Source organism: Mirounga angustirostris, unplaced genomic scaffold (assembly GCF_029215605.1).
Source record: "Mirounga angustirostris isolate CCGP_5_RB_7025 unplaced genomic scaffold, mMirAng1.0.hap1 SCAF_8, whole genome shotgun sequence".
Classification (NCBI taxonomy): domain Eukaryota; kingdom Metazoa; phylum Chordata; class Mammalia; order Carnivora; family Phocidae; genus Mirounga; species Mirounga angustirostris.
This window is the reverse complement of record NW_026991716.1, coordinates 33,608,504-33,625,846: the sequence shown is the minus strand read 5'-3', so window position 1 is coordinate 33,625,846 and position 17,343 is coordinate 33,608,504. Positions and strand designations below refer to the sequence as shown.

The following is a 17,343-nucleotide window of genomic DNA, read 5'->3' as shown; positions in this document are numbered from 1 at the left end:
ATTTATTAGGATATAAGTATGCCTGCAAAATAACAGTGCTTTAAACCTGAGAGAAGTTTACAGGTTTTCTCTCTCATGTAAAAGTCTAAGCTAGTGTGGTAGCTGTGTTCTGTGAAATCCTCAGAAGCCTAGGCTCCCTCTCTCTACGCTCCACTATGTCCTTGCCCAGTGAGTCCAAGATGACTCCCAACCACATCCGTGTTCTAACCACTGGGAAAGGGAAAGGAAAAACATGACTTTCTCCTTACTATCTGGTGCTTCATTTCTTCCCCTTTTGGGGGCGTGTGGCTGGCTCAGTCCGTGGAGTGTGTGACTCTTGATCTCAGAGTTGTGAGTCAAGCCTCACACTGGGTATAGAGATTACTTAAAAAAAAAAAATCCTTTTTTTTTTAAAAGATTTTATTTATTTAAGAGAGAGAGAATGAGAAAGAGCGAGCACATGAGAGGGGGAGGGTCAGAGGGAGAAGCAGACTCCCTGCCGAGCAGGGAGCCCGATGCGGGACTCGATCCGGGGACTCCAGGATCATGACCTGAGCCGAAGGCAGTCGCTTAACCAACTGAGCCACCCAGGCGCCCTCCCCCCAAAAAAATCTTTAAAAAATTATATTCATTTCTTCCCCTTTCAACTCATTCTTAGGAATTGGTCACATGACCACACTCAGCTGCAAGGAAAGCTGGGAAAAGCAAACCTTATTCCGGCCAACCATGTGTATACCTAAAAATTCTGCTTCTCTGGAAGAAGGGGCAAATAGATAGCAGTGTTTCCTCCCATGTCAGTGGAGAAGAAAAGTAATTAATGGAGCAAGATCTCTGTGGTAGACTTATTAGCCATTTCCTTCCTTCTCCTTGCTAAGGGGACTCATGTTTTGGAGGGGTGGGGTAACTGTGTTCTCAGTCTGGGCATCAGTCACGATATGGCTAAACCAGTTATGGCAATCCTACTCCGTTTTGCCAGGAACTGGCTTCCCCAGCCTCCCTTGCAACTATGGGTGGCCATGTGACCCCATTCTGACCAGTGAGCCATGAAGGGCAGGCTGCTGGGAGGTTCCCAGAAATGCTTTCCTTCCTATGAAAGAGACAGCTTACTGGCACAGTCCTGCTTGGGATACTGGTGCGAGGCACCTAGCAGTCGGTTTATGGCCATAAAAGAAAGGCCAAGAGAACTAAGATGCTAACCTACAGCCTGACACCTTTTGCAGATTCAAATGACCTTGAGAGATGAGAGGAGATGAGCCAGGCGGATAAAGATATTTGAGGAAGTGAGTGCATTAAATACATGAGAAGAAATGCTCAGAGATGCCCCTGGAGAGTTGGATGGGAGTCAGATTGTGAGGACTTTGTATGTAGCAGTGTGATTTGTCAGCATTACCTCATTCAGTGTTGGGGCTGGTTTCCTTGCTTGCTGGCTGCTTCACCACCGAAATATGACACAGGCATTTTCTCTTTGTAGGTTTAAGAGTACTGCCCATCTCGGGCGCCTGGGTGGCTCAGTTGGTTAAGCGACTGCCTTCAGCTCAGGTCATGATCCTGGAGTCCTGGGATCGAGTCCTGCATCGGGCTCCCTGCTCGGCGGGGAGTCTGCTTCTCCCTCTGACCCTCCCCCCTCTCATGTGCTTTCTCTCTCTCATTCTCTCTCTCTCAAATAAATAAATAAAATCTTAAAAAAAAAAGAGTACTGCCCATCTCTTTCCCCACTGGAGGGTTGAAAGACTTTTGTTTTGGAAACTACACTCTCAAAGGCAGAGACCTAGGTTATGAGGGTCGGTAGGGAACGCTGATTTGAAAAGTTGAGGAAGATGGGAGCCAGTGGGATTTCCCTACCCTTGGGTGGATGGAGAGGTGTCTGGTTCTGCTCACCATGCGGCCTATGTTTGACTCCCTCCCAGACCCTGGAGTGACAGGATGTCTGATGGGTTGGCTGTGAGGACCACAGGCTGGGAACTAAGCTCTAAGCCATAGCCTTCAGGACTATGAGCAGTGAGACCACTGAGGCTTGAACATCAAACCTCCACAGTAACCATACCAGCCTGAAGTCCAGAGCCTTTCCCTGAGATTCTAGGATTGGGTGAACTTGGGAGTTAGTTCTATATGACTCCAGCAAGGGACAGGGGAGGAGGGAGTGAAAAAAATACCAAAAACTGATTGAGATAGAATTTTTCCCTAACACCTTGAGGAAGAGGGCTGAGTCAGATTTTATATTATTTTTAAAAAGTAAAATAATAGGGGCGCCTGTGTGGCCCAGTCGTTAAACATCTGCCTTTGGCTCAGGTCATGATCCCAGGGTCCTGGGATCAAGCCCCACGTCCAGCTCCCTGCTCCACGGGAAGCCTGCTTCTCCCTCTCCCACTCTCCCTGTTTGTGTTCCCTCTCTCGTTGTGTCTCTCTCTCTGTCAAACAAATAAATAAAATCTTTAAAAAAATAAAATAATAAGGCTACTTCTTACATTAGAGTGTTCAATTATGGTATAAATTAATTCTGTGGTATATAAAGCCAAGGGAAAGGGAATGAGAAGAGATCATAAATTATCTCCATAGCTTTTTTTTTAATTGATAGATTTTTTTTTAAAGATTTTATTTATTTATTTGAGACAGAGAGAATGAGAGAGAGAGAGCACATGAGAGGGGGGAGGGTCAGAGGGAGAAGCAGGCTCCCTGCCGAGCAGGGAGCCCGATGCAGGACTCGATCCCAGGACTCCAGGATCATGACCTGAGCCGAAAGCAGCCGCCCAACCAACTGAGCCACCCAGGCGCCCGATAGATTTTTTTTTTTCCAAGAATGTATAGATGTGTCTCTAGGAACTCAAGTTCATATATACAAAGCATCCATTTTCATTTTTAAAAAATCTAATTAAATTGGCCTGATACTGCCCGGCTAGAAGAAAATCCAATCTGTACCACTGGGGATCCTCTGGCTCTCAAGGATGCCTCAGATTCCAAGTGTAAAGCCTGGTGCCAGAAATGGGGGCCAGCCTCTTACTGGCAGCCATCAGGAGGGGTGCTGACAGGCACCTCACACAAGCCCACAGAATGGAGCCTTCAAGCCCACCAGCTCCTGATCCGAGCCCCACGTGAGATACAGCCATCTTCACTGAGGTGTTGAAAAAAGTTTTCACAACACTTCTGAAAGACTGTAAGGATGACTTCATCCAAGAGGGACCACTTGCCATGGAGGTTTTGTAGTAAGAGAGAGGGGGGGGGCCCAGCTCTAAGTACAACAAGGACCAGTGGAGATTTATAGCTGAGTAGCAGGGTGGGCTCGGTGGATGGAAAATTACCAAGGCGACACATCAAGGCTAGGGGTATTTTTGCCAAAGGCAGGACATCGTGATCAGATGCCAAGGATGGAGAATTCTTACTCAACTCACGTGGCAGCATTCTTACTAAAACTGGACCTAGCAGGTCAAGGACAGAGCCTAAGGTAAGGGCCTAGTCAAAAAGAGGACTCAGGAGGGGCACCTGAGTGGCTCAGTTGGTTGAGCGTCTCACTCTTGGTTTCTGCTCAGGTCATGATCTCAGGGTCATGATCTCAGGGTCGTGATCTCACGGTCGTGAGATCGAGTCCTGAGTGGGGCTCTGCACTTGGTGTGGAGTCTTCTTGAGATTCTTTCCCCCTTCCTCCCCCTCTGCTCCTCCCCGTGCTTGCGGTCTCTCTTTCTCTCTAAAATAAATAATAAAATAAATAAATAAAATCTTAACAACAAAAAAAGAAGACTCAAGAGACTAACTCAAGTTTGGTAAAGGGGGGAGTTCTTAGTCCTCGAGGCCTCATTCCTCCCCAGATACAATATCCGGACATGCATCTTGAGGTCCTGCTCCCAGCCTGCAGCTCTACCACTGAGGATTGCAGGGTCTCAACAGCTACCCACCTCCTACATGTTTTTTTAAAAAACAGTAATACCTTTATCATATAAAGAATTCATACAAATTTTTAAAAATAGCATCTTAACACATGAAAGTATTAGGTAAGGGACATAAATAACTGGTAAAAAGTAATACAAATTCTTAATGAATACTTTTAAAATATTCAAACTGAAGAGTAAAAAATTTAAAATATGAATTTTCACCTACTATAGAGATTGAATGGAAAGAATAAGTTAAAAAAAAGAATTTTTAAATAATAACAAAAAATAAATAAATAAATAAATAAAACCAAATTATGGGTCACCTGGCTGGCTCAGTCAGTGGAGCATGCAACTCTTGATCTCAGGGTCATGAGTTCAAGCCCCATGTTGGGTGTAGAGATTACCTAAATAAATAAAACTTTAAATAATAATAATACCAAATTATGGCAAATATGTCCTAAAACAAGTATACATATGTATTTTTGGTGGAAGAGTGAGTTAGTAACAATCTTTTGGTATTTTGTTTATATCTAGTGTTTTGTAATTGTTTACTTTCTTGTTTTAAATTAACCTTATGCTTTTCACACACACACACAGTTGTGGTAGGCACTCCAAGTTGGCCCTCAGTAATTTCTGCCTCCTCATCCAAATCAGCAAAGAAGAAGTCAAACTCTTACTTTTCACAGATGACATGATACTCTATGTGGAAAACCCAAAAGACTCCACCCCAAAATTGCTAGAACTCATACAGGAATTCAGCAACATGGCAAGATATAAAATCAACGCACAGAAATCAGTTGCATATCTATACACTAACAATGAAACAGAAAAAAAACAGAAATTAAGGAATCAATCCCATTTACAATTGCACCAAAACCCATAAAATACCTAGGAATAAACCTAACCAGAGAGGTAAAGGATCGGTACTCAGAAAACTATAGAACACTTACGAAAGAAATTGAGGAAGACACAAAGAAATGGAAAAACATTCCATGCTCATGGATTGGAAGAACAAATATTGTTAAAATGTCTATGCTACCCAGAGCAATCTACACATTCAGTGCAAACCCTATCAAAATACCATCATCATTTTTCACAGAGCTGGAACAAATAATCCTAGAATTTGTATGGAACCAGAAAAGACCCCAAATAGCCAGAGGAATGTTGAAAAAGAAAACTGAAGCTGGGGCATCACAATGCCGGACTTCCAGCTCTATTACAAAGCTGTCATCATCAAGACAGTATGGTACTGGCACAAAAGCAGGCACATAGATCAATGGAACAGAATAGAGAGCCCAGAAATGGACCCCCAACTCTATGGTCAACTAATCTTCGACAAAGCAGGAAAGAACGTCCAATGGAAAAAAAGACAGTCTCTTCAACAAATGGTGTTGGGAAAATTGGACAGCCACATGCAGAAGAATGAAACTGGACCATTTCCTCACACCACACACAAAAATAGACTGAAAATGGATGAAAGACCTAAATGTGAGACAGGAATCCATCAAAATCCTAGAGGAGAACACAGGTAGCAATCTCTGTGACCTCAGCTGCAGCAACTTCTTGCTAGACACATCACCAAAGACAAGGGGAACAAAGGCAAAAATGAACTGTTAGGACTTCATCAAGATAAAAAGCTCTTGTACAGCAAAGGAAACAGTCAACAAAACCAAAAGACAATCTACAGAATGGGAGAAGGTATTTGTAAATGTCTTATCAGATAAAGGGCTAGTATCCAAAATCTATAAAGAACTTATCAAACTCAACACTCCAAAGACAAATAACCCGGTCAAGAAATGGACAGAAGACATGAACAGACATTTCCCCAAAAAAGACATACAAATGGCTACCAGACACGTGAAAAAATGTTAAAACATCACTTGGCAGGAGGGAAATACAAATCCAAACCACAATGAGATACCACCTCACACCAGTCAGAGTGGCTAAAAGTAACAAGTCAGGAAATGACAGATGTTGGCGAGGATGCGGAGAACGGGGAACCCTCCCACACTGCTGGTTGGAATGCAAGCTGGTGCAGCCACTCTGGAAAACAGTATGGAGGGTCCTCATAAAGTTAAAAATAGAGCTACCCTATGACCCAGTAATTGCACTACTGGGTATCTACCGAAAGGATACAAATATAGTGATCCAAAAGGGCACCTGTACCCCAATGTTTATAGCAGCAATGTCCACAATAGCCAAACTATCAAAAGAGCCCAGATGTCCATCGACAGATGAATGGATAAAGAAGATGTTATATATACACACAATGGAATATTACTCAGCCATCAAAAAATGAAATCTTACCATTTGCAACAATGTGGATGAAACTAGAGGGTATTATGCTAAGCAAAGTAAGTCAGTCAGAGAAAGACAATTATCATATGACTTCGCTCATATGTGAAATTTAAGAAACAAAAGAGAGGATCACGGGAGAAGGGAGGGAAAATAAGACAAGATGAAATCAGAGAGGGAGACAAGCATAAGAGACTCTTAACTATAGGAAACTGAAGGTTGTTGGAGGGGAGGGGAGTGTGGGGATGGGGTAACTGGGTGATGGACATTAAGGAGGGCACGTGATGTAATGAGCCCTGGGTGTTATATACAACTGATGAATCACTGACCTCTACCTCTCTGAAACAAATAATACACTGTATGTTAATTTAAATTAAATTTAATTAGGGGCGCCTGGGTGGCTCAGTTGGTTAGGTGACTGCCTTCGGCTCAGGTCATGATCCTGGAGTCCCTGGATTGAGTCCCGCATGGGGCTCTCTGCTCGGCAGGGAGCCTGCTTCTGCCTCTGACCCTCCCCCCTCTCATGTGCTCTCTCTCATTCTCTCTGTCTCAAATAAATAAATAAAATCTTTAAAAAAATTTTAATTAAAAAAAATAATCCCTGCCTCCTGCTATTTATACCGTTGTGGAGCCCCTTCCCCATACTCTCCTCCAGGGTTGGAGTGTGAGACTGATTGAATGCAGCTGAAATGATAGATGTCACTCCTGACATTAGGCAATAAAAGGTATTGCAGGGGCACCTGGGTGGCTCAGTTGGTTAAGCGACTGCCTTCGGCTCAGGTCATGATCCTGGAGTCCCGGGATCGAGTCCCGCATCGGGCTCCCTGCTCGGCGGGGAGTCTGCTTCTCCCTCTGACCCTCCTCCCTCTCATGCTCTCTGTCTCTCATTGTCTCTCTCGCAAATAAATAAATAAAATCTTAAAAAAAAAAAAAGGTATTGCAGCTTCTATTTTGCTCTCTCTCTCTTCCTCTCTGTCATCGCTTGCTCTGGGTGAGGCCAGCTGCCATGTTTTGAGGACACTTGGCAGCCTTTAGAAAGGCCCACAGGTGAGGAACTGAGGTCCCTGACCAACAGCCAGCAGAAAACTGAGACTTCCTGCCAACAACCCAAAGAATGAGCTTGGACAAGGAATCTCCTCCCCAAGCCGAGCCTTTAGAGGATCACGGCGCCAGCCAACAGCTGGATTGCAAATGCAGGAGACACCCTGAGCCAGAACCACCCAGCTAAGCCACTTGCACATCCCTGACTCACAGAAATTATGAGATAACAAATATGTGTTACCATAAGCTTCTAAGGTTTGAGGTAATTAGTTACAAAGAAATAGATAACTAATACAGGGGCACCTGGGTGGCTCAGTCGGTTAGGCGTTGTCTGCCTTTGGCTCAGGTCATGATCTCGGGGTCCTGGGATCCAGCTCTGCATCGGGTTCCCTACTCAGTGGGGAGTCTGTTTCTCCCTTTCCCTCTGCCCCTCCCCGTGTTTGTGCTCTCTCTCTCTCTGTCAAATAAGTAAATAAAATATTTTTTAAAAAAAGAAATAGATAACTAATACAATAGTTGGGGGCAGGGGAATAGTAAAATACACTTAGAGTTAAAAAAAAGTGTTCTATCCTACCTCTCATTAGCCACCCAGACATGCCCCTCAGAGGCCAATGACCAAAGCCCGATTCAGCTACCAGCCTTTTTTGTTATGAAAAGAAAGTGAATCTCTATTTGTTTCAACTACTATTGTTTGAATCTCTGTTCTCTACAGTCAAATGTACTCTTAACTGATACAGGTGCCTTAGGCTGTAAAGCCGTCTAAAGGTGCTCCTTGGGGCCCCTGGGTGACTCAGTCTGTTAGGTGTCTGCCTTCAGTTCAGGGGTGATCTCGGGGTCCTGGGATTGAGCCCCTCGTCAGGCTCCCTGCCTGCTTCTCCTTCTCCCCTGCTCCCCGCTTGTGTTCTCTCTAGCTATCTCTCTCTCTCTCAAATGAATCAATTTAAAAATCTTAAAAAAAAAAATAAATAAAGGTGCTCCTTGTCACTGTTATTTTCCTCCCCCTGACCCAATAACGCAAGAGATTCAGCTGGAAGGAGTTAGTAGCAATGTCTTCTGCTGGGATCACAAGTCAAACAATGAGAGGAACAGAAAATATAAAATTCTTACCATCACTGAGAAAATCTAAAATGCCATCAACTGCAAGATGCACTTTTATTTCAGGTACCACTGGAGGGAACAATACTATGAATTAAATTATGTCTCAATGCTTTCTTATCACTTTGAATTTTTATTTTCTACTCATCAGAATAATTGTTGCGGTGGCTGGGTGGCTCAGTCGGCTAAGTGTCCGACTCCTGATTTCAGCTCAGGTCTAGATTTCAGGGTCATGAGTTCAAGTGCCACATCGGACTCCATGCTGGGCATGGAGCCTACTTTAAAAAAAAGATTTTCTAGGGCGCCTGGGTGGCTCAGTCGTTAAGCATCTGCCTTCGGCTCAGGTCATGATCCCAGGGTCCTGGGATCGAGTCCCACATCGGGCTCTCCCTGCTCAGCGGGAAGCCTGCTTCTCCCTCTCCCACTCCCCCTGCTTGTGTTCCCTCTCTCGCTGTGTCTCTCTCTGTCAAATAAATAAATTCAAAATTAATTAATTAACTAATTAACTCCTTTGATCCTCACAGTAACTTTGAGGTAAATGGTGTTATTATCCTTGTTTTATGTAAGTATTTTTTATCATGCCTCATATACTCACAGTTAGACTTACCATAATCCTTGGTTCATGATGTATTCCTCATTGGTCCAGTCATGGCTCTTTTATTTACTTTTTAAATATTATTTTTAATCATGTGATAGGTACCCTCAAATCCTCCAACCAAAATAAAATTAGGATCTTGTCAGTAATTCGGATCTGACTGCCTGGTCTGCCCAAACCATTTTGCTGCCTCCCCCGACCTGAGGTGACCATCATCTAGAATCCTAAGTTCATCATTCCTCTGCTTTCCTTATATAGTTTTCTTAGACAGTTTTATAGTTTTATTGCACCTATATATACAGTCATAAAATGTATGTGTGCATGTGTTATAATATATATCTAAAGTTTTGTGTTTTTTTAAGATTTTATTTATTTATGAGAGAGAGTGAGTGAGAGAGAGTGAGAGTACAAGCCAGGGAGGGGCAGAGGGGCAGAGGTGCAGAGGGAGAGGGAGAAGCAGGATCCCCATGCCAGGACCCCGGGGATCATGACCTGAGCAAAAGGCAGAGGCTTAACCGACTGAGCCACCCAGGCACCCCTCTGTAACTGTTCTTTTTTTCCTTTTTTAAAGATTTTATTTCTTTATTTGACAGAGAGATACACAGTGAGAGAGGGAACACAAGCAGGGAGAGTGGGAGAGGGAGAAGCAGGCTTCCCGTGGAGCAGGGAGCCCAACATGGGGCTTGATCCCAGGACCCTGAGATCATGACCCGAGCCGAAGGCAGACGCCCAACAACTGAGCCACCCAGGCACCCCCTTCTATAACTGTTCTTAACTGTGTATCTTCTTTTGCTACTTTTCCCCGTTACTGTTACATTGCTAGGATTTCTTCATATTGTGCGTTGCTATAGTCATTCATTTTGATGACCACTTAACATCCCATTGTATAAATATATAGCAGTTGTAGTCATCCTCAAACCATTCTTTATTGGAGTACCTTTTACATGCTTATAGATTTTTTTCTTTTGTGGGTATTAACTGGTCTAACTCTGTCACATCCATTCACTAGTAGTTTTGTGGGATTTGAGCAATTTTTCTACATCCTTTTTATGGCTGCATAAAATCCTGCCTCTTCTGCAAGACTTGCCAATCATGCTTTGCAAATGATTTGCCTTGTGTTGTCAGTTGTTTGCATTGGGCTACCAGAGAGAAGCTGACCAATAAAGACTTTGATTTGATGGGCTTAGCACACAGAGCCCTTAGTTTCATTCAAGTGGAATGTTGGGGGGTGGGGAGAGGTGAAGAATGTTAGTCCACTGGTGAATATTTCTTTGTTATGATCACTTTTGCTTCCCTGGGCAACCTGGCAAATCTGAGAATTTGTATTATGAGCACTGGGATAATGGAATCCCCTGTACCTGGGCAAATTCTTTAACATTCCTCCCGTAAGAGGCAGAATCTAATTCCCCTTCTTTTGAATACAGGCCAGCCTGGTGACTCTAAAGAATAAAGTTCGGTAGAAACTATGCCATGGGACTTACAAGGCCCAGTTAAGAAAAGCTGATATAGGGAGGGACGCTTGGGTGGCTCAGTCGGTTAAGCGTCTGCCTTCGGCTCAGGTCATGATCTCAGGATCCTGGGATGGAACCCCGCATCGGGCTCCCTGCTCAGCAGGGAGTCTGCTTCTCCCTCTCCCGCTACTGCTCCCCTTGCTTGTGCTCTCTCTCTCTCTGATAAATAAATAAAATCTTAAAAAAAAAAAAGAAGCCCAAATGAGCCCACACAGAGAGACCTCGTGGAGGGGAACTGAGGCCCCCAACTGACAGCCCACAGCAACTGTCAGACATGTGAGTGAATGAGTCTTCAGGAAGAGGCCCCCCCACCCCCGCCAAATTTGCAAGTGGTGTGAAGTCATCCTGGCTGTCCCCTGTCCAAATTCCTCATCACACACAATGTTAAGCTAACCCTATGTTATGCCCAAAACCTTCATCCACAGAATCCATGAGTATAATAAGTGGTTGTCTTGTGCTATTAAGTTTTAGGGTAATTTTTAATGCAAACTAGTAAAATTAGTAAAAAAAAAAATATATAGGAACTAATACACCCTATTTAAAGATGTAGAAGCTGGGGATGCCTGACTGGCTCAATTGGAAGAGCATGTGACTGTTGATCTTGGGGTTGTGAGTTCAAGCCCCTCATTGGGTGCAGAGATTACTAAAAATAATAATAATTTATTTTTTATTTTTATTTTTTTTTTAAGATTTCATTTATTTATTTGACAGAGAGGGACACAGCGAGAGAGGGAACACAAGGAGGGGGAACGGGAGAGGGAGAAGCAGGCTTCCCTCTGAGCAGGGAGCCTGATGCAGAGCTCAATCCCAGGACCCTGGGATCATGACCTGAGCCAAAGAAGGATGCTTAACAACTGAGCCACCCAGGCGCCCCAATAATAATGAATTTTAAAAAAAGATGTGGGGGGCGCCTGGGTGGCTCAGTCGTTAAGCGTCTGCCTTCGGCTCAGGTCATGATCCCAGGGTCCTGGGATCGAGCCCCGCATTGGGCTCCCTGCTCAGCGGGAAGCCTGCTTCTCCCTCTCCCACTTCCCCTGCTTGTGCTCCCTCTCTCGCTGTCTCTCTCTGTCAAGTAAAAAATAAAATCTTTAAAAAAAAAAAGGAAAATCAAGTAGAATTATGGTTGCCAGAGGTTGTGGGAGAGGGGAAATAGGGAGTTGTTTAATGGGTAGAAAGTTTCAGTTTTGCAAAATGAAAAAGTTCTAGAGATTGGCTGCACGACAATGTGAATATAGTTAACACTGCTGGACTGTACACAGGGCACCTGGGTAGTTCAGTCGGTTAAACATCTGACTCTTGATTTTGGCTCAGGTCATGGTCTTGGGGTCATGGGATTGAGCCCAGCATCAGACTCCACACTCAGTGGGGAGTATGCTTCTCTCTCTCTTCCCACCTCTCCCTCTGTGCCACCCCGCCCCTGCTTGGGCTCTCTCTCTCTCTCTCTAAAATAAATAAATAAATCTTTTTTAAAAAAAATGGTTAAGATGGTGGGGCACCAGCCTGGTTCAGTTGAAAGAGCATGCAACTCTTGATCTCTGGGTCGTGAGTTCAGGCCCCGCATTGGGAGTAGAGATTACTAAAATAAATAAATAAGTAAACTTAAAAAATGGTTAAGATGGTACATTTTATGTGTATTTTACCATAATCAAAAATAAAATTAAAATTTTAATGCAAAAAAATGTAGTAACTATAATTGTTTCATAATTTCATATTTTTGCAGTTCTGTTTCTTCTGTTATTTCTGCTGGTTCTCATTTGCAGTGCCTTGTTCCTTGTGTGCTAGGTTCTTCTTTACTGTGTAGTAGTCATTGTCCCTGAAGATGTACTGATGGAGATTCTTTGAGGACCAGCACAAAGATGCATTCCTCCAGAGAAGATTTGAGTTTGTTTCTGCCAGGAACTTAGAGATAATTCCAGCTCAGGACTACTTTAAACTAGATTTGTAACTTAAAACCTTTTTTTTTTTTTTAGATTTAATATATTTATTTATTTAAGAGAGAGAGAGCGCCCAAGTGGCAGAGGGGGAGGGAAAGGAACAAGCAGACTCTGTGGTGAGCAGGGAGTCCCAACGCGGGGCTGGATCCCACGACCCTGAGCAGAAACCAAGAGTCAGACCCTTAACCAACAGAGCCACCCAGGTGCCCCTTATAAGCTTTTTTGAATACTTCATATAATTTGGATTACAAATCGACAAAAAATCTAGCTACGGTTACAAAGTCCCGAGGAGAGTTTCTCCCCTTATGTTCAGTGTCGTACTAAGTTCTCTTTCTTGGAGTCTCTTGAGAGAAAGATGTGGGTCAGGTTTACTTCTGATTCACCTTTAATGACAGCCCTTTGGGGAGCCATGACTAATACAAGGAAGGCTTTCTAATAGACTACCCACCTTGGTAAACCCTGAGCTTTGACTTCATTCATCCTTAGCCTACAGAGTTTGCTCAGATTGGTAAATATCCTCAGTACAATATTGCCTCCCATGCTTGCTTACCTCTCCCCATTTCTGAACTCCTCGAGATTGGCTTCCTACCTCATACTTTGCCAGCCCTTCTATGCTTTTAAGAATATTTAAAAACTATTTTATCCAGCATTTTTAGTTGTTTTAAGTAGCAGGTTGACCCCCATAACCCAATCAGAAATCCCTCTACTTTCCTTTTCAATGATTTCTGCCCTTCTATTTATTTTTTTCTCCTATTTTTTGTTGTTCTTATTGTTGTGTTGGTTTTTTTTCCTTAAATCTTTTAGCTGAACACACAGCTCATTATTGCTTTTTCTTTTCTATTATTAGGCTATTCCATCCTTGAAGCTGTAAATTTCTCTTCAAGCACACCTTTCTTTGTAGTCTTTAAGTTTTTGTTTTTAAGATTTTATTTATTTATTTGAGACAGAGAGAATGAGAGAGAGAGAGAGCACATGAGAGGGGGGAGGGTCAGAGGGAGAAGCAGGCTCCCTGCCGAGCAGGGAGCCCGATGCGGGACTCGATCCCGGGACTCCAGGATCATGACCTGAGCCGAAGGCAGTCGCTTAACCAACTGAGCCACCCAGGCACCCTGTAGTCTTTAAGTTTTGATATGTAGTGCAGGAGCGATTGCTGAAATCCTGTTGGTGCCCACCTGTTTTCATCAACTCCTCACACCAGCAGGGCTATTGTACTGCTGATTTTTCTCCTGAGACACCTGCCCTCAAGGTCTGGCAAGTGCTGCCAATTTCCTCCCTCAGGGGGCAGGAATGGTTGCCTAAGGCAACGCCGGGAAAGATAAGAGCATAATTAAACTACCTTTTCTACTCCGGGTTTTCCAAGACTGGCTACGTATGGAAATCACTAGAAAGTTTTGAAAAATACCGATCTCTAGGTCGAACTCAGAGAATGTTCTCTTTGGTCTGGGGTGGAGCCTGAGCATGGGTACTTGCAGGATTCGAATGCGAAGCCAGGGCTAGGAACCACTTCTCTCATTTATCTGCTCCTGGCCACCAGCCCCAGACTGCATCCTGCCTCCTCCCCACTCCCACTCCCAAGCGACTTTAGAGTCTAATGTCTTCCCAAAGCTGTTATTTCCTGGTTTCCATCTCTCTCTCTATTGGTTTTCCAGGGTGGATTTGGGGGCAGGGAGCAGAAACCCTGGTCATTTACCACATTGGCAGGAACCAGGATTGTCCTGCATCCTGTTTGTCTTCACAGGAGGTCTCAGCATGAGAGAACAGCACTGGTTTGGGATGACTGCCAGGATGGGCACCGCGTTATCAGGGGTCTTCACCATCATGGCCACCAACATGTACCTCATCTTCGAACAGAAGTACATAAAGAGCAGCGACTGCACTGAGAATTACGTACAGACCAAGAGCGCAGGCGTCCTGGTAAAGCAGCTCATCATCTGCTGGACTTCCAGTGTTGTCTTCTTCCTGTCTTTCATTACCATCATCATCAGCTGCTTCCTCCTATACTCGGTATATGCCCAAATATACCAGGGCTTGGTGATCTACATCATCTGGATCATTTTCCATGAAATTGTAAACATTGTAGTTCAAATCCTTACCAACAATGACTCTGTCATTGAAGAGGTCAGGGTCGTGCGCTGGTTTGGCTTGCTGTCCCGTATATTCATGCACTGTTTCTGGATGTTCTATATCATCTCCTATGCCCACATGATCTATAAAAGTCAAAGCCAGGGCAATATAATCTCCTACAACAGACGTATTTCTACAGGCAATGGAGAGTTCCCACGACGGAAATCAAAGATCATCAACTCTACCCGCCACTATAGTGGATAATGTTTACCCTTGTCTCTCCCCTCCACAGGCAAAAATCCCAGGTTCTGATGGTAGTTGTAGCTCCATCTCTTTCACTTTTGCTGATCTGTTCGGCTGTAGAGCCCAAACTGCCACCTTTTGAGGGGAACGTGGAGAGAAATGTCATTATAATCACAACTGGGACCACCTGCTCATTGAAGGCATTTGGTGAAAGGACATGGTTCTATTTCAAGCACTCCTTGAGTTCCTCCTTCCTTTGTCGGTCAGCACCACCTTAGAGGTCAAAATAAAGACAGCAAGGGAATGAAACGAAGCTGACTTGCAGTCTGGCAATCCTTTCACCTTGGTGCTTGTCTTCACATCAGCCTTCAACCCACAGCTCTCTAATCCAACCCTGGGACAGGCAGACCTGTATCTATATCTCAGGTAGCTGTGGCATAAGGGGTAGAGGTGGTGACTTGGGGTAGGTTTGTGCCATGGTCTTTCTCCTTATGTCCTCTATGCTATATTCCAGATAAGTAGAAGAATAAAAAATAGAGAAAATCATTCTTCGTTTTCTGTCTTGAGTCCCCCCTCCCCCAGATTTGTCAAAAACCACAAACTGCACTTGGTTCACCAAAAGATATTTGTTAAATTTTCTGTCTGTCACTATGCTGGACTTCGTGGGAGGATACAAAAAAGTTCAAGGTATAAGGCCTGACCTTGAGGATTTTGCAGTTCAGTGGAAGAAACGAAATCACTGTTGATGACTTAATAAGCCAGTCATATAAGACAGCACAAGACTATACATTACCATAGATCAACAAACGTCACTTTGCATTCAGTTCCAGAAACTGTCAGAAGTTTGAGCCAGGATGGAAGACAAATTGAGCAAATTTCTACTTCAAGTAGAGAGAGAGCAAGCACAAGGGGGGTGCAGAGTGGGTAGGAGAAGCAGGCTTCCCACTGACCAGGGAGCCTGATGTGGGGCTCGATCCCAGGACCCTGAGACCATGACCCAACGCTCTACCGACTGAGCCATCCAGGCACCCCATTAGGCATTATGTTAAGTGTTTGTTTATTTAATAGCTTTCTTGAGGTATAATTAACATATAATAAATTGCATATGTTTAAAATATATAATTTGATAAGTTTTGATGTAAGTATATCCCAGTAAAACCATCACAACTGAATTCCTAAACATATCTCCCCCAAAAGTTTCCTCTTAATACCTGTCCCCTCCCCTTCTTGCACCCCCCCCACCATCTCAAGGGCAGTGATTTGCTGTCATTATACATTAGTTTGCATTTTCTAGAATTTTACATAAATGGAGTCATATAGTATGCACTCTTTTTTGGTCTGGCTTCTTTCACTCAGACTAATACCTTTAAGATTCATCCATGTTGTGGGGTCAGTACATGGCTCAGTCTGTTAAGCATCTGACTCTTGATTTTGGCTCAGGTTATGATCTCAGGGTCATAGGATCGAGCCCTCCTCCCCTGTCAACCTCCGTGTGCTCAGCACGGAGTCTGCTTTTACCTCTCCCTCTGCTCCTTCCCCTGCTCACACACACACGTGCTCTCTCTCTCTCTCAAATAAATAAATAGAATCTTAAAAAAAGGGCGCCTGGGTGGCTCAGTTGGTTGAGCGACTGCCTTCGGCTCAGGTCATGATCCTGGAGTCCCGGGATTGAGTCCCACATTGGGCTCCCTGCTCAGAGGGGGTCTGCTTCTCCCTCTGACCCTCTTCCCTCCCGTGCTCTCTGTCTCTCATTCTCTCTCTCTCAAATAAATAAATAAAATCTTAAAAAAAAAAAAAAGAAGTTTGCATCTTTCTTTTTTTTAAGATTTTATTTATTTGACAGAGAGAGAGAGAGCACTAGTGAGGGGAGGGGCAGAGGGAGAAGCAGACTCCCCGCTGAGCAGGGAGGGCAACACGGGGCTCCATTCCAGGACCCTGGGATCACGACCTAAGCCGAAGGCAGATGCTTAATTGACTGAGTCACCCAGGTGCCCCTAGTTTGTGTCTTTTAATTTGCCCATTTTGTCTAAGTTGTCAAGTTTATTGCCATAAAGCTGTTCATAATATTCCCTTATTATCCTTTTAACATCTGTAGAATGTGCAGTGAAGTCACTGCTCTCATTCCTGATATTGTTAATTTTTTTCTCTTTTTCTTTTTCTGATCAGCCTGACTAGAGGTTTTAAGTTTTTAATGACACCAGCTTTTTGTTTCATTGATTTTTATCTCTTCCTTATGTCTTATGTCTCATTGATTTCCACTGTGATCTTTATTCTTTTCCTTCTTCTACTTACTTTGAATTTAATTTTTTCTTCTTTTTATACTTTTCTTAAAGTAGAAGCTGAGGCCATTAATTGAAGACCTTACTTATTTTCTAAGATAGGCACTTGGTACTATAAAATTTCCCCCAAGTGCTACCTTAATGGCTTCACACAAAATTTTTATGTTGTATTTCATTTTTAGTCAGTTACAAATATTTTCTAATTTCCTTTTGATTTTTTTCTTTGATCTATGGGTTATTTATAAATGTGCTACTTTGTTTCAATATTTGGCCTCAAACTCACAGCCCTGCAATCAAGAGTTGCATACTCAGGACACCTTTGTGGCTCAGTCCGTCAAGCATCTGGCTTGGGCTCAGGTCATCATCCCAGGCTCCTGGGATTGAGCCCCGCATTGGGCTCCTTGCTCAGCGGGGAGCCTGCTTCTCCCTCTCCCTCTGCCTGCA

General features: G+C 43.7%; 1 protein-coding gene across 1 annotated transcript; it reads left to right on the top strand.

Moving 5' to 3' along the window:
- The first annotated feature begins 14,062 nt into the window (after positions 1-14,062).
- On the top strand, positions 14,063-15,094 carry TMEM217 (transmembrane protein 217). Its single transcript, XM_045866158.2, has one exon. It carries the CDS (start codon positions 14,063-14,065, stop codon positions 14,639-14,641), a length of 579 nt encoding a protein of 192 aa, XP_045722114.1. The 3' UTR covers positions 14,642-15,094.
- Positions 15,095-17,343: the final 2,249 nt, after the last annotated feature.